This window comes from Babylonia areolata, chromosome 15, assembly GCF_041734735.1.
Source record: "Babylonia areolata isolate BAREFJ2019XMU chromosome 15, ASM4173473v1, whole genome shotgun sequence".
Taxonomy (NCBI): domain Eukaryota; kingdom Metazoa; phylum Mollusca; class Gastropoda; order Neogastropoda; family Buccinidae; genus Babylonia; species Babylonia areolata.
In genome coordinates, this window is record NC_134890.1 from 19226008 (window position 1) to 19249607 (window position 23600).

The window sequence follows — 23600 nt, forward strand, 5'->3', positions numbered from 1 at the left end:
TTGACAAAGCATATATCTGGTCAAATGTATGACAGTTATATTTTCACAAAACATATGTGTGACCCACCACACACACAAAAATTCAATGAATACACACATAAAAGTTCTATGAATACATGCACCTTCCCTCGCTTTTCAACCTTTTAACTCTCTTCCCCTATTCGCATATTAATCACTACTCGTCGGTTCATCAGTAAATTTGTGAAAATGGCATAGACCCTAATCAATATCCCAAGGATGGCATTGGCTGATTTTTTTTTTTTAACTGATAAAAAGTTTGTGGGCAGAGTCCAGGAGATGCTTAATTAACCAAAATGCATGTCTTCACACCATAAAAAAGCACACACACACATTAAAAAAAAAGGGGGGGGGGGTATTTAAAAAATGACTGTGAAAATGCCACAGACATACTCCCACCCATTTAGTCCTCCTGAAAGTGTTCTCGACATCCTACAGCTACCCAACACCATGTGCCCAGACTGCACTGCAAGATTTTCCACTCCAGGAAGAACAAGTCAGGCTCAAGCTCTCTGCATATGCACTACACGCACAAGGAGGCAAGACAAACTCCAACACAAATGATACCCGCAGAGACTCTCCACAACTGGGACGCCACTTTTTCCTCACAGCTAGCTACAAACACATCATTATCACAAAGCTCAAAACACAAACTGGACTAATAACTTCAACAGATAAAACATAAAACAATGCCATTTCTCAAAACAGGACTAGAGTTTTACTGTAAAAAAATACCATATATGTAGGACTATGCACACACACAAAAAGGCTGTAACAAATACTGAATTTACAACACAACCAACAAAAACTAAAAAAAAAATATATCACTATACAACATAACTTGGACATGATTTCACAGAATAAAGAAATGCACAAAGAAATATTGCTCAAAACTTTCATTTAGAAAAAAATACACTACAGAAGGTAGAGAATGAGAAGTATCAAAACAAAACAAGACGCTGGTTTTTCTATCCCCTCTCCCTCACCCCCAGACCCTCCCCTCCCCACATACAGAGTACAATGAATACCCCACTGATAGCATTTCACAAAAGGAATGCACTGAGAAATCATACATTTTAGTAATCAAATTGCCCATACAGCAAAAAATAAAAAATAAAATTTAAAAAAAATTTTAAACACCTCCAAATCAAAACATACTCAATTACAACCTCATAAAAGCAGTTAACAGGAGTTGCAATGAACAGTTCATAGAATTTCAAGTTCAAAACTGTGGGTGTGGATCTAGCTGTGTGCTGTTAAACAATGTTGTCAGATACTCATTTTGACTGCTCTTTTTCTTTTTTCTTTTTTTTAAAGCAGGTGCCAAGGAATGTGAGAGCTTTATAAAAAATCTTATCAGACTTAATTGATCTAGTCAGCCCTGACAAGGCTGACACCGCAGGAGCTGATAAGGGATGAATAACTAGATGGTATCATCACTGATCCACTGTGACTGGACAGCAGACACCATATCGTGTGAAAAGATTATCTTTGGAGGCATGCGTTTATTTAAATTTATTTTTCAATTACTAAGTCATAAACCAAACCATCTAATGTCGTTTTGTTGCTGTGCAGTTTGGAGTGTTCTGTACAGATTTTTATGAATGATGGGCACTTTGTGTGTGTGTATGTCTTTTGTGTGCATGTGCGTGCGTGCGTGCGTGCGTGCGTGCGTGTGTGCGTGCGTGCGTGTGTGTGAATTGTTCAAATGAAAAATCACAATCATATGACAGAAAACAGTTCAGCTGTTTCTAATTGAAAACACAAAAGTCTTTCCAACACTCCACCTTCCAGGCCTGTCAGGGCTCTGACTCCCTACTTCACCCACATCATTCAACATGGGTAAATTATCATGAGAAAAGTACTTACGCAATCCTGTAAACAGCTGCATCTTCTTCACCTGTTGAAAAAGGAAAGAATGAATATTACTCATTAATCACCCTGTTCACAATGATAGATAAATTTTAAATCTTTAATAAAAAAAATATTTTTAAAAGTAAAAAGTTTCAACAACGAATTATTAAATCAAACAACTCAACACACCTGTCCCCCCCCCCCCCCCCCCCCCTCTCTCTCTCTTGTAGACAAATTTAAACTAGTTGTATGACAGGTTTACAAAGAGAAGCTCTAGTTCTTGCCTTTCACACACACACACACACACACACACACACACACACACACACACAGTTCCTTTCTTACTCGTAATGGACAGCTATTTAATAAAACGGCAAACTGAAAGGCTACATTGGAAAGGTTCCTCACGATGACAGTCTAAATGTCCTATTCACATGTAAAACAGGTTCCTAGCTTCTTGTGGTCTGTAGCAAAAAGGTGCTCATGCTGTATCTATATATAAAAAAGAAAAAGAAAAAAAGGCTCCATTAAATAATGTGTAGAATTACTAGAAAGGTTTCTAATATGGCGGAGTGGTGGCCTTGTGGTAGCATGTCCACCTTGGGAGCAAAAGAATCTGAGCGCACAAGGTTTTAACCCCACACTCTCTCGCCAGAAGTTTCTCCCCTTCCACAAGGTCTTAAGTGGTGGTCTGGATGCAAGTAATTCGGATGAGATGATAAACCAATGTCCTGTGAACAGCATGCACTATATAGCACTTTCAGCGCACGTAACAGAACTCATGGCAACTAAATGGTTGTCCTGGCAAACTTCTGCAGAAAAATCCACTTTGGCAGGAAAAAAACAACCACCTGTAGGCAGAAAAGAAAAAAGAGCAGTGCTCTCACTGTAGCAATAACCTCTCCCCAGGGACAGCAGCCCAAATTCCACACACATAAACTTGTTGTCACAAAAAGAATCAGACAAGACAATAATAATATTAACATGAAGTGAGGAACGTTGTTTTGTTTTTGTCACCATCTCACCGTGACAGTGCCTAAGGTTTCTGTTAACTATGAAGATCTGCATAATTACCACTCCAAACAAATCAAATATCAATTACTTTTCTCCTGAAAAGTAAAATTCTGTGCTACTACTCTAAATGCTGCAGTACAATCTAGCAGACAATTTTACATTATTGTAGTGTGGAACAAAATAATAATCACTAATACCATGGTTAAAGTTTCTATACCCTATTGTGTGGACAAATTCTGTTGCTTTAACATATGATTATGATAAGATTCTATTTACCAAGTTTTACTTTGAAAGGTTCAATTACTAATGCTGAAAAACTGTAATTTTTTTTTAAATTTAATGGAAAGTTGATGTTACTACAGTATCATTTTCTTTATCTTTGACATATAAACCTAATGTGTGAAAAGGATCTGTTGCAACTGAACTGAAAGATCTAGAACTGATGAGTATGACTCATGCAGAAAGGACATTCTTTCTTTTTTTTTAATTCAACATTTGCCAAAGAAATGACACTTTTGAAAGATACTGGATAAACTTTGCCAGCAAACAGGTATTTCAAGTTATCTTCTGTTTTTCAGTTGTTGTTTTTCTTTGTTTAGTTGTTTGCTGGCTCTTGTAACTTTTCTTTTATCAATTCTGTTATTGTTTCTGTTTTGCTTTGTCACTCTGCTCTGTTCAGGTGTTTTTTGTGTTTCTGTTTTGTTGTTGTTACTTGTCTTGTTTTAACAAGCTCAACAGCAGAGAGGGCAGAAGGAAAAATGTCACTCTGCAGCAAATCCAATGTCTGAAAAGGTTAACCTGACCCCCAAATCACCCGTGAGGCATGACAACCACCTCTCATAAATATCACGCGAAAGGCTGAGCAGAGACCTCGCTACAATCAGCCCAGGATCAGCAAGAAACCTGATGCAATACATGTATGCGTTCATGAGAAAATGCCAACGTGAGGGGTTTACCACAGACAAACAAGCAGCTTATTGTGCACCCAGCTTTGTTGTGTATTGACAGCAAGAGAGAGAGAGGGGGGAGGGAGGGGGTGGGGGGAGGGGGGGGGAACAAACACCAGACACTGGTAAACAAAATGTGGAGTGGAGGCCTCGTGATATCACGTCTGCTTGAAAGAAGCATGAGAATATCAGCACACAGGTTCAAATCACACACTCGCCAATATTTTCTCTCCCTCCAAGAGCTTGAGTGGTAGTCTGGAAGCTAGTCATTCAGGTTGATATCATGTTCCGAGGTCCTGTTTGTTGCATACACTAAACACACCTAAATGAACCCATGATGCCAACAAAAGGGTTACAGCTGGCAACATTTTGTAGAAAAAAATACTCTGACACAGTGACAGGAAAAAACAACAAAAAAACACCTGCAGGCAGAAAAGAGAAAAAAAAAAGGGGGGTGGGGTGTTGGGGGGTGGCATTGCACTCTGACCCCAGCCCAAATTTCACACAGAAAAATATGTTGTGACAAAAAAAGTAATACAATACTTATTCTTCTTCTGCAACTCTAAAAGTCATCAAGGTGCCACAAAGAAAGACAGTTCACCAGATTGCTCCAGGTCTGTCGGTTGTGTTTCGATACATCACAATACATTATAATACAATACAATAAAAGACAATAAGTAAACCAACCTGCATACATATCTTCTCGATCTGCTCGGCGACGAAACTGGCAAATGGTGATGTATGAACTGACATACAGCAGAATAAACAGCAGTAGTGAGATCTGAAACACCACCAACAACAATAGCAACATGAAAAAGTGAATGTGAATGGTTTATAAATTCATCAGGCCATGGCCCCTCCAGACGGGGATTTAAGTGAACAACAAAACATTATTCAAGAACAAAGACAATTTTCACTGAAGTGACTGGAAATGAACAGCTTATCTATGATAACCTTCACGGTCATCTACAGTTTCTCTTAATCTGGAAGAGAAAGAGAGACCAGACCAGACATTTTACTGAATAAACAATCAGTGAATCAGGTTCAGTTCAAGGAGGTATGGGGGCTGGGGAGGTGTGGAGGGAAGCAGGAGGAAATCTAATTTACACAGCATCAACATGCCACCTTACTTGATCAAAACTGCATCTTTCCAAGTTTAAGAAATCAGTTGCTTGCTTAACTTGCAATGATTTTTATTTTTATTTTTATTTTTATGTCAACTTTTAACCTCATTCATCCAACCATACATCCAAAACCTAATCATTTTGTTCAACGCTCAGATCTGTTCACTTTTTTAAATTAAATACACTGAATTGTAACTGTATAGAAAACAGGACAAATGTTCAACAAATTATATATCTATTGTTGCAATATATTACATAAGAAACTTCCATGGGCAATTTCAATTGTATCCATATCTTTTCTGAAGTTCTTGTAAGTTGTATGCTTTGCACTAATTGCAGTCAAACAACACATGTGACATTATCAATATGTTGATAACAAACAGGAAAAAAGTACCCAGGTATCACTTACTATCGCATCCTTCTCAAGTTGCAACAGTTTCTGTGTATATATATAAATTGGAGAAATTATACCCAATCTGAATTATATGATTCATTATGTAACATTTTAATATTCCGTGTTACAATTCCTGTTCAGTTTGTTTAATTTTAAAGCTGGAATATAATTCAAAATGTTCCCATGATTCTATTATCTTTATCATGTTTATGCCACATCTGTCCTAAAGATCAATGATTCTTTGCTCATTACCAAAGTGAAATATAGACAGAAAAACATTTAAATCACCTACATTTTGCTGCAACCAAATGCCACCACTGACACACAAGGGCTGTCTGATGTGGTATGCCGATGTCTTTTTGGCCATCTTCTGAAGGTAGTTCAACATTACACTCATTTACAGTATGTTGTATGCCTTTCTCAGTTTCTGGCAAGTTTCACACTCAATACCAAAATTCCAACAGATGTTTCAGCTGCTTTTTGAAAATGGGAGAAATAGAGTTGCATAGTACGATAGAATGGGGAGTCAATGAGACAAAAACATTGACAAAAAATCTTTCTTTACAATGGAAAAACTAAAGACAAATCAAATGACATCTTTTTCTTCTTCTTTTTTCTCTCTTTTTTTTTTCCTTTCGGTTTTTTTGGTGTTTTTTGTTGTTGTTGTTGGTTTTTTGTTTGTTTGTTTTGTTTGTTTGTTTTTGCTTTTTTTTTCAGGCAAAATGAATGTGATACAATCACAACACAATTCACCCCATACCATACAATGCACACCTGTACGTGTGCCAGGGGAGAAAGTAAAAGTTGACAGCCAGTAACCATGAAGAAAGGCAAGGCAAAAGATGTACAATATGTATTCACTACCATGATCATGAGCACAAATTTTCTGATAGGTCTGGTAAGCCAATATCACGTTATCAGCATTACCAAAAATACAGATTTGTCTGGACAGCAATATCCTTATCATTACTCAACACTCCTGGATTCTGCTGAACACTCACTAACACAATAAATCATCACTGATTAACAATCTGGAATGGTGAGGTGCATGCCTGTTGCTGAGTTAGTGACAACCCCCCAAAAATCTGACAATAATGATCAAACACACAAAAAATATAAGTATTGTTCAGTATATAATCAGTGTGGGTAAGGAAAGGCTGCAGACCACGCACTACACTTTCATACATCTTTTTTTTCTTTTTTCTTTTTCTTTTCTGTTTTCTTTCATCAAATTAAACTTGTCAATACAACTTCTATAAATTAGATGAGAAAAACACAAAGACTGAGCATTTTATTTCATTTTCAATAACAATAGTAATACCTCTGAAAGTTCTTTGTGTGTGACTGAAAAAGCTCTTTCAGTCTTTCAATTAACACATTAACTATTATATCATTTTGTATGCCAAGTCAATGGGCTAGGACTGAGTAAGAGTGCTACACTGTTTCCATGATACATGTATACATACATGTATGTCTACAATTATGCCAGACACATCCCCCTCTTGGCAGATCCTTCAAGCTCTGTGGACACTTGTCTTCAAAGCAACTCAAGAGTTCTTCAGCAGGACATTACGCTGTGCAAGCACAACACCCTGAGGTTTGTTACTTTACCTCTGTTTGTATCAAACAACAAAACTCACCACTGGTGGCATGGCTGACATTTGTGACAAGGATTTTTATTTTTTCTGTCGGATTTTTTTTTCTATCACAGGACAAGTGTAGAGGGGATCAATAACAGGTAATACTGTTTGACACACATCCATAAAAGTTAATACTGTTTAACACTAACACTACTGAACACTACACTGAAACCACCTGAATGACAACACATCAACTAAGAATCTGAGACAGTCTTAGTCAGAAGGATAGCCAGGATACCTTTTTTTTTCCTCTTTTTTTTTTTTCTTTTGAGCAAATGATTTGAACTTACAAAGGGGTGTTAAATAACACTGATGTCTTAGAAGCAGGTGTTTTGTGTGTCAGTCCTGTCACTCAACCTGTGGTTTGAGCAGTCACGTTTGAAAATGAACAGCGGTGAGTCATTGCAGGAAGAACAGCCTGTACAAAACCCCACCACTTTGAACATATTATATACTTCTATTAACTGCTGTGTATGTATACATGGGGGGGAGCTGGGGGGGAGCCGGGGGGAGGGGGGGGAGGGCAGAAGGTGGGCAATGTATGCACTGTATAGATACATGTTGTGCGTGTGTGTGTGTGTGTGTGTGTGTGTGTGTGTGTGTGTGTGTGTGTGTGTGTGCACATGTGCGCACACTCATGCGTGTACACATAATAAAAGAATTAATATCAATATTCTGTACCATACATCATAACATTGTGAAGCATGTGTGCATTTCTATGCATCTGTGTGTGTGTGTGTGTGTGTGTGTGTGTGTGTGTGTGTGTGTAAAACAAGAAAGCATAGTGTTTCCATGGTTACATGCTATACAGGCTGAATTATAAATCTAGATAATGTTCCTCCAGTTCAAGCAACACGAAGCTCTGTATTCTAAAAACATATATTTTTAGGTAATGTACTTTGCAAATATTAGTAATAATGTAATGTAATATTGTACTAAAACCCAACCATCAACAAGAATTCTGATTTGATGAATCCTGTCAATCATTACTGTTAAAATGTTATTTGTACAATAGTAGTAGTGTTATTAATATTATACAGTGACTTGTCAACCCTCCCCTTCCCCCTTCCTCCCACACACGCCCACACAGACAAATGTATGCATGCGCACAAGCACACAAACACAACGACCCCCCGCCCCCCACACACACACACACACATACACCCACATGTGCACACACACACCACCAAATTGTTATGTCCATCTAAACTTGAAGCTGTTGAAAGAAATGTGCCTGCCACATGCTACACATCACACTACACAGAGAACAACATATTTCTTCCCATAAGTATAATATGTAGCAGCCATGGTGACAGAATGAGCCACCATCTGTGACACTAATTTGACTAATGGAAAACACTCGTTAACAGGTGTGACAGTTGTAAATTTGTTGAACTGACATAACTACTAGTACTACCAATGAGTGACAGAATGACAATGAACTATACCATTCATGATGACAACAGGGAAGATTATTACTTCTAAATCATAATAGGAAATTAAAGATTGTATCACTATGTCAGCATGTGCATAAACAATAGTCAATGGATATGACTAGGCTGTACTGACTTTCTCATCTCTCATGTATACAGGATGATGCATACTGTCTCTCTCTCTCTCTCTCTCTCTCTCTCTCTCACACACACACACACACACACACACACAATGTCTGGAATAGAGTTTATATCAAATTTTGATTAAAACTGTGATCCAATCAGCTTAACTTTCATTGTTGCAGACAGATCTGTGAGCGTGAGTGTAGAATTTAGAAAGAGCATCAACAGAATGAGACAGTGAGATGAGGGGGTGGGGGGGAGACAAAAAGACTGAGAGAGACAGATGAAGAATGGAGGGTGAGATGACAAGCAGAGAGAGACAGAGAGAGTGAGAGAGAGGGTAGAGATGAGAAGGAGAGAGACAGACTCAGGAAAAGGTGATGGAGACAGGTGAAGAAAGGAGAGAGACACAGAGAAAGCGACAGAAAGAGACAAAGGATATATATATATATATATATATATATATATATATATATATGAAAAAGGAGAGAGAAAGAGAGAGGAATGAAATTGATGATGGAAAGAGATAAATGAAAGGGAGACAGAAGGACAGACAAACAGAAAATGAGAAAAAGAGACTGACAGAGACAAAAAGATTTATTACAACTAATACAAGTCAAACCAACAAATGGATATGAAGCCAAGAGAGATTGGAAAAGACAGTGATTGAAACAAGCACAGAGAGAGAACTGGACATTCAGGCTGACAAACAAATAGCTACTGATTATGTAAGAAAGAGATGGACAGAAAAAGACAGAAAGAAAAGAAAGAAAGAAATCAAGGAAAGAAAAAACACAAACAATGAAACATGATAAATAATTTCAATGTCAAATTACAATAAGTGTATAGATCATGTATGCATCATTACATGTATCAATGTATGTCTTTATCAGGGTAAAATACTGATTCTACAAGTACAGCTTCATCAAATCAAAGACTACTTTGTTTTAGGATGGCTCTGAGTTCTATATACTATACAGTGAAAAAATCATAATAATTTTTAAAAGATATGCTTTACTGCTTACTATGGTAATAATTACAAGCATTATAAAAGCTCTACCTTAAAAATACATGTTTTATCTAAAAGATGATATCTGATTAAAAACAATACTGTACACTGTGAGGTGCATGCTATCACAGTATCACAATAACATCACAATCCCTTACAATATGAAATATAAAAAAAAGTAAGAAGAGTTCAGGTCCAAAGTCTGGATGGGGCATAAGTTTAAAGATCCACTAAGACAAGCAAAACGCCCAAAGTGCACTTGAACTTGGGAGTATGGAGTATCAGCGTCACACTTTTCATTCAAAGAATATTCTGCTGCTGTACTTGACACACAGGCTAAAAGTAGAAAACTATGACTAGCTCCAATCACACACACTCTCTCTCTCTCTCTCTCTCTTTCATCCTCATCTCCCTTTTGAATTAAATAGTCTACAGACCTGTACATTATCAAGTTAAATAAAATACTGACAGTTTATCCAAACTGAAAATGTAACAGAATCTTAATCAGATTAAAACATTTGCAAAAGTGATGGCACAACTACCAGTAAGTACTACTGTAATAATTTGAATGTGGCAGACCACATTTTCATACAATAATTTTAATAGAAATATTCAAACCAGTCTTTAAAGAACATTCAGAAAAAACAGCAGCTGTGCAACAGGAGGAAAAGTCTACCGTGAATTTGGTTAACAATACAATTACAAGCCCAGTTCAATTTTAATTTAGAACAGTGGGCATTATATCCTACTTATGGCCAAATTAACAGAATCAATACCAATGCAGCGATGCCACACGCACTTAATGGTACAAAACATATTTTGACAAACCGGAGAAAAATTATTGTAAAAACAAACCCTGTCTGTTCTTATTTTTTGAGACTTGAGAACACATTTACAACAAGAAAGAGATTGACAAGAAATCCTTTTATATCAAAAATAGCAATGATAAGGAATTTTTTGAGTAACACTAACAGTACTAACACCATACACAAGCTATGTTGGAAACAGCTTAATTATATATTCAGACTCCCTACAAAAGTACAACATATTTATTTTGCTGAATGAATATTCTGAGGAATGTCACACTCAAAAACTATACTGGAAATAGCTGAAGTTTCACTTTTGGACTCCCACCCCCACCCCCAAAAAAGTGTCAAATGAAATATAGCATTATGGCAACAGAGGGATCAACCCATTCAATGATCTGATTCAGGCTTCTCTGCTTCGAGTTCCACTCACTCTGTCTGTCTCTTGCCAACTAAATATACTAATAAAGTATGAGAAAAACATGTTTTTGTAAATGTAATCAAGCAGATAAATTACTTAGATACATTTTAACAACATTTCATAAGCAAACTGACCTGCATAAAAAAATCTATTGATAAATATTATTTCTGCAAGCTTTCTGTTATCTTTTTAATGCTCAAAAGCTGTGCAAACTGCGCATGGCACTGACACTGCCCATAAATGAACCTGGCTGCCAGATGTGTCACCATGTGCAACTGTCTGCATTGTATCACATCTGCCGATCTGGATAGTGGGTATTTCATGAGCTTGAGGTCCACTTTCTTTTAAAAAATGAACAACTGTGCCTGGACAGATGTTGCTGCACAAATATAAGTGTGAGTGTGTGCACATCCATGTGCATGTGAATATATATGTGTGTGTGTGTGTGTGTGTGTGTGTGTGTGTGTCTGTGTGTGTGTGTGTCTGTATGTGTGTGTCTGTGTGTGTAGTGGAGTATCCATCTCCCCTAACATTCCACTCTAAATGCACATAAAAATCCCCAACGTAAACTAAATACACATCCCCCTTTCCTCCTCCTCCTGAATCTGTTAGTGGTATGCATGCTCCACTGGCTGAAGTCCTTGAATGTCTGTGTTTAATGAAGGGTGCCGTCTGAGACATGGACGACTGGCAAACCACAGTCCATTGGAATTTGACTAAGACTGAGAGGACTCTCAACAGTTTTTACTTGGTCTTGTAAGTGTGGACCACATGCAGCAACTCTGGCAGTGGTGGTGTGGCATGGTGTGTGCATGCAGTACTTAACGTAGTATGCACAAGTTTACATATTATCATGATATAATGTGCCTCTGCTTTTAAAAGTGTGTGTGTGTGTGTGTGTGTGTGTGTGTGTGTGTGTGTGTGTGTGTGTGTGCAATGCATGCATGTCACTAATGTGTCTGTGTGCGCATGATAGGTACTGTACTTATTACTGTTACTAGTGTTACTCTGTGTGTGTGTGTGTGTGTGTGTGTGTGTGCGCGCGCGCGCATGTATGTATGTGTGTGTATGTGTGTCGCACAAATATATAATTCATTGGTTCATGTATAAAATTAAAAAGTTGTGTGTGTGTGTGTGTGTGTGTGTGTGTGTGTGTGTGTGTGTGTGTGATATAGCCAGACTACAATGAGAATAACATGTGCCTGTGATACTGTGTGCACAGTATACATAAATGTTTATCTTGTTTATTTTTGCTTATGGTCAGCTGACCGCACAGGGCCATATCAAGACTGCCAAACCATACAAATGCTCAACCACATCAACACAAAACAGTCATAGGTAATAACACACACACACACACACACACACACACACACACACAGAATCACAAAGATAAACCCACAAAACACCGTTCATGGCACATTATCCTAACCATTTAGATTCTTGGGGCAAATAAGACAAGGCCGTGCTGAGGACATCAACAAAAAATACATTAAAAAGGCCATAATTTTATTCTTATTTAAATTTCAATATTGTCATTCTGTGTTAGTTTGGAAATCTGTACCATACAATACTTGCAGGAAAAAGCATCATGTTCATGACTTTTTCACTCTGTGTGTGTGTGTGTGTGTTGTGTATGTGAATTGTGAGAGAAATAATCTTTTCTTTTTGTTCTTTTTAAGTTTTTTTCTATAAACATAATGAGAGAAAGAGTAATCATGGTCCTGCCAGTACTAATTGTAGCAGCACAACTAGTAGTCTTCAGTTTTAAATTTCTCCACTTCAAATTTGTTTTCAGAGGTAGGTTTAGAGGGGATTTGGGGTGGAGGTAAGTTGTTCAAACTGAGGAGTATGTGCATGTGTGTGCATGTTTGTGTGCATGACCATGTGTGCATGTGTTCGTGTGTGTGTTACACTTGTGAATCAGACATGCACAAAGTTCTGAAAGTACAATTATTATTAAACTGAGTCATTAAATGTTCACAAGTGTGCACATGGTGACATGCTCTCATACAAAATTACTGATTTTCCTCTCTCTCTCTCTCTCTCTCTCTCTCTCTCTCAGATCATGATGAAACAAAATTTTCTGCAAAATTTAAGTTATAAAGTTGGTTTACATAATCAAGATAACTAAACTTATAATTGATACCCAAAGCTGGAGGAAAAAATTAAATCCTCATTAACCAACAGCCTCACACTGTGACTGAGTCACATAGTTGTCAAGATTCACATAAGGTTTTAGTTCACCCTGAGCGTTTTTCACTCTTCGTCATACTTGTACTTTGACAAGTGCAAAGCGAAAATTATCAACGTTTCTCTCGATTCTTTCGTATTTGACAGAGTTTATAGCACACAAATCAAAGAGAAGAAGACATTTTTAAAAAAATGTCTGTCAGTTCAGTTAAATCTAATGCGAATGACATTTCTCGCAAAATACAACGTTCACAGTCACACAGTCGACACTGTGACACAATGAACATGACTGTCACACGCACACAACGGGGGAGTTCAACTTACGATGTGCTCCCTGACAGCATTGTGAAAAATTTGTTCCTGAAGCGTCACTTCTGGGTCGTCCATCTCTTCACGACCCCAGCAGACCTCTCCGAAAAAACAGAAACCTTAAAAAATTTACAGGTCCCACAAAATCTCCATTCACCACTTTGTGATTCGATCTTTTGCGTGCCAGCCGAGTTCTGCACACATTGTTTTCATTCCGCCATTTAAATTAACATTGCCTTCCCACAGTTCCACGCGATGAACGCATTCGTCCGGAGTCGACAAATGTGTCTCATTTCTGGGCTTACCACGGAGGTGAGCGGACGTGCGAAACTCATACTCTGCTGTCTACCATTGTTTCCCTTTAATTTGTTTACTAGAACACAGACATTAAGTGTAATATTAATTTTACAATTATGATACGTTTTTTTGTATAGTATAAATACTAATTATGACAGTAAGTCTATTGTTTTAGCGCATGAAATTTGTTTATTTATCTTTCTTCGAAATTATCTCCCCTGTGTCGACGCCGCATTCATCAAAATTGCATCATGTTTCCAGGCCTCTTCTGTATCTATCGTTCTAAAGTTTTAACATCTGAAAACTTACTTTTCTTTTTTAATGTTCTTTCTATTCTCTAAAAAAAAAAAAAGATAAATGAAGACCAAATCTTTTGACACTGTGCCGAAAGTGTCTGATTAAATGATGAATAGAATTAGAAACAAATATCCCATATTTTAATTGTGTCTGTTGTAGAAATTCATATATAACTTATTTTGAATGATTTTGTAAAGGCTCTCTGATTTCTGTCGCGTAAAGATATGTTCATAAGCGCTATGTTTTGATCACAAATTAACTTACGCAAGGCCATATATTGTGTAATGATCTCCCTTTTGTTTGTCCCACGTGGGATCTGACCACGTGGTATTCCAACTTTCGTTTCCCTCTCTCTCTCTCTCTCTCTCTCTCTGGGTTCTCATTTCCTACATATGTTTTTATGACTTACATGGATGTTTATATGCCTGTAACTGATGCTCCTAATCCTATGCCTTATTTATTTAGAATTTGGGAATGTGTTTCACAGACTGGTATTAATTTATATTGAACATGCTATCTCACCATCAGATAACCTGCATTCATCTGAGAATCAAAGAATGAGAAATGAATGAATGTACAGAGACATGAAAAAATTACATTTCACAAGTATAAAGTGATACACACATCCTCAGACACACAAACACATGCCCGCCCCACACAACCCACTCAAAAGGATATAAATCCAACAGACATCACAGTTCTCATCTGTATAGCAGATAATGACAAAGCGGTGTGCAAAATACAATGTCATCGGAATCCTTGTTCCTGATCTGATGGTTTTAGAATGTTGTTGTTTTGCTTAATAAGGTTTATAGGTCTTTTAAGAAAAAAAATCATTATTGTGATTAAAAGCCGCTGTGAAACCTGGGAATAGTGTATTGTGACACAAATTATGGTCTTCCATTCTTTCTCTCTATTTCAAAGCCTTGATTTCAGGAAGGAAAAGGGCAGCAGCAGAGCAATGGCGACACGACAAACACACAAACCAGGGCGGTACTTGCTGCTGTACGGCTCGCAGACCGGCCAGTCTCAGGCAATAGCTGAAGAGATTTTTGAACGTTCAGCAAAACACGGGCTGCAGCCTGAAATACACTGCATGAGCATGGTGGGCAAAAAGGTGAGGAACTCTTCCAGGGTTGTTCCCCCTCCCAGGCTATAGCATGCTGATGGATGCATGAGAGTGTGGATGCTGGAATGTAGGAATGGATGGAAGAGAGAAGGATAGGGCCCTGAATTTAGGATACTAAAACAGGACTTTACCAATAGCTGGTGAGTGCTGAAGGTTGTGTCCATTGCCATGAATTCAGGATTTTTCTTTGTTTGTGAGCTGCAACTCCCACATTCACTTGTATGTACACAAGTGGACTTTTACATGTATGACCATTTTTACCCTGCCATGTAGGCAGCCATACTCCGTTTTCAGAAGATGTGCATGCTGGGTATGTTTTTGTTTCCATAACCCACCAAATGATGACATGGATTACAGGATCTTTAATGTGCATGTTTGATCTTCTGCTAGCGTATACATATGAAGGGGGCTCAGGCACTGGCAGGTCTGCACATATGTTGACCTGGGAGGTGGGAAAAATCTCCACCCTTTACCCACCAGGCGCTGTTACCGAGACTTGAACCCAGGACCCTCAGATTGAAAGTCCAATGCTTTAACCACTCAGCTATTGTGCCCATCATTCAGGATACTAAAATAGGAATTTACTTATTATTGTTGGTGAGGGCTGAAGGTTGTATCCATTGACACTGAATTTAGAATACTAAACCAGGACTTTACGTATTGTTGGTGAGCGCTGAAGGTTGTGTCCATTGTGCCTGAATTTAGAATACTAAACCAGGACTTTACGTATTGTTGGTGAGCGCTGAAGGTTGTGTCCATTGTGCCTGAATTTAGGATACTAAACCAGGACTTTACGTATTGTTGGTGAGCGCTGAAGGTTGTGTCCATTGTGCCTGAATTTAGAATACTAAACCAGGACTTTACGTATTGTTGGTGAGCGCTGAAGGTTGTGTCCATTGTGCCTGAATTTAAAATACCAAACCAGGACTTTACGTATTGTTGGTGAGCGCTGAAGGTTGTGTCCATTGTGCCTGAATTTAAAATACCAAACCAGGACTTTACGTATTGTTGGTGAGCGCTGAAGGTTGTGTCCATTGTGCCTGAATTCAAAATACTAAATCAGGACTTTACGTATTGTTGGTGAGCGCTGAAGGTTGTGTCCATTGTGCCTGAATTTAGAATACTAAACCAGGACTTCATGTATTGTTGGTGAGCGCTGAAGGTTGTATCCATTGACACTGAATTTAGAATACTAAACCAGGACTTTATGTATTGTTGGTGAGCGCTGAAGGTTGTGTCCATTGTGCCTGAATTCAGAATACTAAACCAGGACTTTTTGTATTGTTGGTGAGCGCTGAAGGTTGTGTCCATTGTGCCTGAATTTAGAATACTAAACCAGGACTTTACGTATTGTTGGTGAGCACTGAAGGTTGTGTCCATTGTGCCTGAATTTAAAATACCAAACCAGGACTTTACGTATTGTTGGTGAGCGCTGAAGGTTGTGTCCGTTGTGCCTGAATTTAGAATACTAAACCAGGACTTTACGTATTGTTGGTGAGCGCTGAAGGTTGTGTCCATTGTCAGTTCCAGGTGGAGAATGAGCCATGTGTGGTGATGGTGACCTCCACTACAGGTGATGGGGAACCCCCAGACACTGCCATCAAGTTTGTTCGTCGCCTCAACAGAAAAATCTTGCCTTCCGACCACCTCGCCAATGTTCGCTATTCTGTTTTAGGTGAGAGTTTCTTTTTTTTTTTTCTTTTTTTTTTTTAAGTACACAAATAATATGTGCTGTGAGGTACATATCTGTGCAGGGTTTTCTCGATATGTGAGGGTTTGGTTTGGTTTGGTTTGGTTTGGTTTTCTTTTTTTATTTGTTTGGTTCTTGTTTTGGGTTGTTGTTTTTTAAGAATAAAGTGAGATATCTTTCATTAAATATAACATAAGTTCAGAATGTTCTGATAACGTCACCCTCATCCCCACCTCTCCGATATTCTGTAATAATGTTGCTGTTGTTGTACGGTTCATTCAGAAAGGACATTGGTTGGATTTAAAGCAGTGCATTCTATTCAGCTACGGACATCAGTTCAGTGAGGTGTACACACAAAGAGGGTCAGGGTGGAAGTGACGTGAGGGGTCACTGCATGCAAGGAAAGGGGCAGAGAGTGACATAGAGAGTGGTGCGCTCAGTGTGGGAAGGGACGGTCGTTTACATTCCTTGACCATGGTGCCAGAGTTATTTTTCAGGGTTGCTGCAATCCCTTGTGCTGGCCAAACTCCACAGTTAACTAGAAAACAAAATCAGGGTTGCTTCAATCCCTTGTGCTGGCCAGACTCCACAGTTAACTAGAAAACAAAATCAGGGTTGCTTCAATCCCTTGTGCTGGCCAGACTCCACAGTTAACTAGAAAACAAAATCAGGGTTGCTGCAATCCCTTGTGCTGGCCAAAATCCACAGTTAACTAGAAAACGAAGTCAGACGGCTACACCTTCACCCCCATCTCTTTCGCTGTTGGGAATAGGAATCTAAGTTGATTAATTTTTCTGGTTTTGGTCACATCGTCACTTGCATCCTTGCAAATTATGTAGCAAGAACCAGGAAAACCCATTACTGTGACTGTATAGAAATTGATGTCATAAGTTACACCACAGTGACTAAGATAGCTTCTGCTGCGGAAGTTTGTAACACAATATTCTCCCCAGCATCTGTTTATTCATCAGCTAAAGAAACAGTTTGAACTGATTTCTTTTCATCAATTTCTGTTGAATTTGTTGTTGTACTTTTTTTTCTCCTTAGTTCTTGCTTTACAGAAGGTGAATTGTTATTGTTCAACACCATTCATTATTTTCTCCCACGTTTTCTGTGATTTTCAAGGCCTGACTAGTGCAGTGGGTATGAGTGCAGGTCAGACATCAGCTTTTTTTTTTGCTTTTTTTTTTTTCTCAAGGCCTAAGTGCGTTGGGTTACGCTGCTGGTCAGGCATCTGCTTGGCAGATGTGGTGTAGCGTATATGGATTTGTCCGAATGCAGTGACGCCTCCTTGAGCTACTGAAACTGAAACATCAGCTTCCTCCCCACTCCCCCACCCCCACCCCCACCCCCATCCTTTTTTTGTTTTTGTTTTAAGTGGTGTGTGCTTAGACGTCCATCAATCAAACTGAAACTGAAACTTCCATGATTTTTTTTTTTTAAAGGACAGTAATCATGTGAAAGAAAAAAGAGAGAGAGAAAAGATAAGTGCCATGTGAAGCAGTGTCCAATGGTGTGTCGTGTCTTGGTGCAGGTCTGGGAGACTCGAACTACAACAACTTTGCCAACAACGCCAAGAACATTGACCGCCGCTTCAGCGAACTGGGTGCTCAGCGTTTCCACCCATCGGCGTTCGCTGATGAAGTTGAGGGGTGGGTTATTACTTCAGATGTTTTGTTGTTGTTTTTTTTAATTTGGGGGGGGGGTAGGGGGGGGGCAGTCTTTTTCCCATTTTTTTGTGCATAAACATAGTGCCAAGCTATGGAGATACACTAAACTGCTTTTTTTTCTTTTCTTTTTTTCCACTCAAGGCCTGACTAAGTGCGTTGGGTTACACTGCTGGTTAGGCATCTGCTTGGCAGATGTGGTGTAGCGTATATGGATTTGTCCGAACGCAGTGACGCCTCCTTGAGCTACTGAAACTGAAACTGCTTTTGAATGGCATACATTTCACATTGGAGCGAAAGTTTTTTTTGGTTTTTGTTGTTTTTTTCTTTTTCGGTCAGCACCCAACATGTACGCCTGACCTGTATCTGTGAAAATATTACATGCTTTAGAAGACGCACTGAATGAAACACTATTATTCACCATCATCATTAATACATTTACTTCTTTTTTTTTTGGATAATTTACTTCAGTGTGTTAATGCTCATTGTGGTCTTTTGTTTGAGTTGAAAGAAGAGAAAAAATAAAACATGAAAAACTCCAGATGTGTTAAGCTAGTTTTTTAATAATTATTTTTTGCCTTGTTTTAGTTTCTTAATTAGTGTTAATTCATTTGACTGTATCTTTATTTCTGTTTTGCGCATTTTACTGTCTTTATGTTACTAGTGGTTTTGTTGTGTTGTTCTATGTTTTTATTTGTTGCTTATGTAGATTTGATGTTGTTGTAATATGTACACACCTCTTTATACACATACAAATTTACTTAGGTCCCACAGAATGTTTACATATGTGTATCCTCTTATGAATTCACTTTACTTCAGTATCTACAGTACATTTACATTTCTGTATTGACTTATGAATTAATTCACTTCACTTGCCACATAATTTTTTTTAGGTGGTCTAAATCTATAAATGAAAACAAATATCTTCATTTTTGTCTTTTAAAACTGGCAGACCTTTTCATTTTCACTGAATAGTCGCATAAGAAGGCACCAAATATTCCCTACACATGCACAAATGCCCACACACACACAGTAAACACCCACCCACATGCACAAGAGGAGTGTAGTCGGTGGGTAGGTCTTTAATTTTGTTTTGAAAAAGGACAGAATTTGTGAGCAATGGAGATCCAGAGGAATAGAATTCCAAACAGTAGGTGCTTGTTACTGAAAAGATAAGATGTTTGTGGTGACCTCAGTTTCGATACTACTCTATTTCCATGCTTGGGGTGAGTCCTGTCAATGTTGTCAGTGTTGGCATTCATGGGGGGGGCTGTTGTTTGAGGGACGTGGTGGTGGTCTCCACTCTGGGAGGGACGCTCACTCAGTCTGGCTCTGCGACTAAGCCATTATTGTCATTAGTAGGAGGCTTAGGTGGTGTCCTAAGTACGTCAAAACAGAACAGGCACTACTGAACACCACAGAAGTGACTCAGCAGCAGTGCAGGGTCTCCTCTGGTGTGTGGCCTCCTAGCGACCTAACATCAATGGTTCCCTGTGGACTGCCGACGCTGGAACTGCAACAGATGAACCCGGGTTTGGCCGTGTATGGGGGAATCTAAATGAGCGGCGTGGGAGTATTGCCACTGAAACGGTGCAGATGATGGGGCAGCAAAAAAAAAAAAAGATAAGATGTTTGTCTTCTGTTTTCTTCCAGCCTGGATGTCGCTGCTGACCCTTGGATTGACGCCTTGTTCCCTGCACTGCAGAAGCTGGTGGGGGTCTGTCCCGATGCTGGTGATGTCAACGGTGTGGACGAACCTCGGTGCAATGGAAGTCTCACAGTTGACCACTCAGAGAGTAACGGATTCCTTCACAGTGGCCCCACCCCTTCAGACTCTGTGTCTGCCGCTTCCAGCTCTGAGAGTGGAAGTGGGGAGAGGACTACAGCACCTGCTGGTTTGAATGAGACTGCCACCGTTGACAAAAAATTTGATAAAACAGACGCTTCAGCAACCCACAGTGTTAGTGAATCAGGTGATTCTAACACCGACACTGTTGACAAAGCCCATGCCATTGGAACAACACCAACTGATGCTGACGGTTCGCGGACAGCCAACAAAAAACAGACCTCTGAAAACGTCGTTTCAGAGACATGTGCAGAACGTAGTGCAGATTGTGATGATGCTCAGCAAAGTGAAATGGAAGACACGCTGGACTTGAACACACCTGTGAAGGATGTCCCCTCTCTGGGAGTGTCCACTGCTGAACTGTTTGAAAAATCGCTCACGTTGCCCGCACCTTTGGCAGCATTTTTGACTGTCGGTTACCTGCCGCCTGACGAGGTTGGTTGGTGGTAGGGGCGAGGGGGTTGTTGAGGGGATTGGGGGGGGGGGGTTACCAAGGGTTTCCTTGAATGAAAACATTCATGGAGGAGAGAGAGGGAAGAATCTTTTTTTTTTCTTTATTATCATTATCATTATTATCATTATTATGCTGGTATTTACGATTGTTTGCAATGCAATGTTTTTTCTTTCAGACTTATCCTGTGTGGCTTTGTAAACAAAATGTGGCTTGAAGTTGGGTAAAATGTTAAATTTCTTCATTAAAAGAAAAAAGATAATTCCAAACAACATTTGCAGATCAGTTTGTTTTTGTACAAATTCATTTTGTTGGCATGTTTTCTTTTTTTCTTTTTTGTTGTTGTTTTTGATAAGAAAAACTGGATTTTTTAAAAATGTTTACAGTCATGAATGCTCTTGATTATTTCAAATGTTTTATATTGAAATATATTTGATCTTATCATTCTTATTCTTATTCTGCTGCTGCTACTCCTCCTCCTCCGTCCTCCTCCTCCCTCCTCTGTTTTTCATCGCGGGTCCTTTTCCCCTTCTTCTTCCTCCTCCTCTTTATTCTGTAACCAGACTTTGGTAAACAGTTGAAAAGATCTACTGTCTTATGTTTTTCATTCCTTCTTTCCTTATTGCAGAGTTTGTCCAGCAAGATGGCAGAGTTGCCTTGGCAGAATGACTGCAAACCACCCTCAGCAGCTTCTGAAATCCTCAGGGCCAAAGTGGTGTCTGCCTGCAGGCTAACCGCTGAGGATGCTGTGAAGAAAACGCTGCTGTTGAAACTGTGTGTCAGAGTAAGGGATAGTGTTGAAACTGTGTGTCAAAGTAAGGGTTAGTGTTCACACTTTGTGTCAAGGGAAGATACAATGTTGAAACTGTTTGCCAAAGTAAGAGTTACATGCACACACACAGACACAGACACACACACACACACACACACACACACACACACACACACAGACTTGCACACACATACAAAATAAACCTGTTATGCTCTAACTGAAAATGGTAGTGTATTGTAGTGTATTGTGCTTTGACATGAAGAGTTCCTAACAAGCAGACTGACAGATAAGGTTGTGCAGGTCGTATTGATAACAGTGTGATTCTGTTTCAGGACACACACACATGCACACTTGCACACACATACAGAATAAACCTATTATACTCAAAACTAATATCCATGCTGGTAGTGTATTGTAATTTGATATGAAGAGTTCCTAATAAACCAGACTGACAGATGAGTTTTTTCAGCTCATATTGATAACAGTGTGATTCTGTTTCAGGACACACACACACACACACACACACACACACACACACACACACACACACACACACTTGCACACACATACAAAATAAACCTATTACACTCTAAACTAATATCATTCTGGTAGTGTATTGTGCTTTGACAAGAAGAGTTCCTATCAAGCAGACTGACAGATAAGGTTGTGCAGCTCATACTGATAACAGCGTGAATCTGTTTCAGGACACACACACACACACACACACACACACACACACACACACACACACACTTGCCCACACATACAAAATAAACCTATTATACTCTAAACTAATATCCATGCAGGTAGTGTATTGTACTTTGATATGAAGAGTTCCTAACACACAGACTGACAGATAAGGTTGTGCAGCTCATACTGATAACAGCGTGAATCTGTTTCAGGACACACACACACACATGCACACATGCACACATGCACACACATACATGCACACTTGCACACACATACAGAATAAACCTATTATACTCTAAACTAATATCCATGCTAGTAGTGTATTGTACTTTGATATGAAGAGTTCCTAACAAACCAGACTGACAGATAAGGTTTTTTCAGCTCATACTGATAACAGCGTGATTCTGTTTCAGGACAGCAGTTTAAAGTATCGCCCCGGTGATTCCATTTCCATCATCTGTGCCAACGATGATAAGGAAGTCAGTCAACTCATTAAAAGGTATTGGCCAAGTTGTCGGTTTCAGGTGTGATGTAAAGTGTGGCTTTTTTTCTCTCTCGCCTTGACTACTGTAACTCTCTATTGTCTGGTTTGCCTGCTTCATCTGTTCAGTCCCTTCAGCCCATACAAAACTCTGCTGCCCGACTCATCCTCAGAAAGAAAAGATCTGAGCACATCACTCCTCTTTTGCAACATCTCCACTGGCTCTTTGTCTCACACCGAATAAGGTACAAGATCAGCACTCTATGTTATAGATGCATTCACAAAACTGCCCCTTCCTATCTCTGCGGCTGCCTTCGCCTCTATACTCCATCTTGCTCACTACGATCGGCTTCGGATCCACTCTGTTTACGCATACCCAGATTCAAACACTCGACTGTTGGCCGCCGTTCTTTCTCTGTCTCTGGACCCTGTGATTGGAATGAACTTCCTCTTTCGCTTCGTCAAGTCTCCACACTCAGATCTTTCAAGTCTGGCCTTAAAACCCACCTCTTCCCAAAATAGCCTCCCTTGCCTGCCCTTCCTTGTCTTTAGTTTCTACAGTTTTAGAGTCATGCATGCGTGTGAATGACTGGTGCAAAAGCACTTTGATTTGTCTCTGCACAAGATTCAGCGCTTTATAAATACCATTATTATTATTATTTTCAGTTCACATTCCATGTCTAAAAGTCTGCAGCAACATCTTACATCTTTTTTTCTTTTCTTTTTTTTTTGGGGGGGGGGGGGGGGGGGGGGTTTCAAGAAGCAACTGTTTAAAATATCAGCAAAAATATACGTAACATCAGTCTAGTGTTCAGTTATTGAAAATAGTCAAGAAAAGCAATAAGAAGAATTCATTATTCTTGCAGGTCTCTACTGATTTCACAGAGAGAGAGAGAGAGAATTATGTGTGTGTGTGCATATATATGAACACACACACACACACACACGTGCGCAGGTACACATGCAGGCAGGCAGGGGCACACACACACACA

General features: G+C 39.1%; 2 protein-coding genes across 4 annotated transcripts in view; one reads left to right on the forward strand and one right to left on the reverse strand.

The window, feature by feature from the left end:
* The window catches only part of LOC143290207 (limb region 1 protein homolog), a 31249-nt gene extending 17773 nt beyond the window's left edge, over positions 1–13476 (reverse strand). The window contains exons 1-3 of the mRNA XM_076599531.1: positions 13301–13476; positions 4521–4614; positions 1888–1918 (exon numbers count right to left, since the gene is read on the reverse strand). Coding sequence (XP_076455646.1) covers positions 1888–1918; positions 4521–4614; positions 13301–13363 — 188 coding nt within the window. The 5' untranslated portion in view covers positions 13364–13476. The remainder of the gene's footprint in view (positions 1–1887; positions 1919–4520; positions 4615–13300) is intronic.
* Positions 13477–14819: 1343 nt separating this feature from the next.
* The window catches only part of LOC143290463 (methionine synthase reductase-like), a 21199-nt gene continuing 12418 nt past the window's right edge, over positions 14820–23600 (forward strand). For all 3 annotated transcript variants that reach the window (XM_076599918.1, XM_076599919.1, XM_076599920.1), the window contains exons 1-6: positions 14820–14996; positions 16533–16683; positions 18233–18350; positions 20019–20646; positions 21291–21446; positions 22541–22626. In XM_076599918.1, the coding sequence (XP_076456033.1) occupies positions 14841–14996; positions 16533–16683; positions 18233–18350; positions 20019–20646; positions 21291–21446; positions 22541–22626 (1295 nt within the window). In that variant the 5' untranslated portion in view covers positions 14820–14840. The remainder of the gene's footprint in view (positions 14997–16532; positions 16684–18232; positions 18351–20018; positions 20647–21290; positions 21447–22540; positions 22627–23600) is intronic.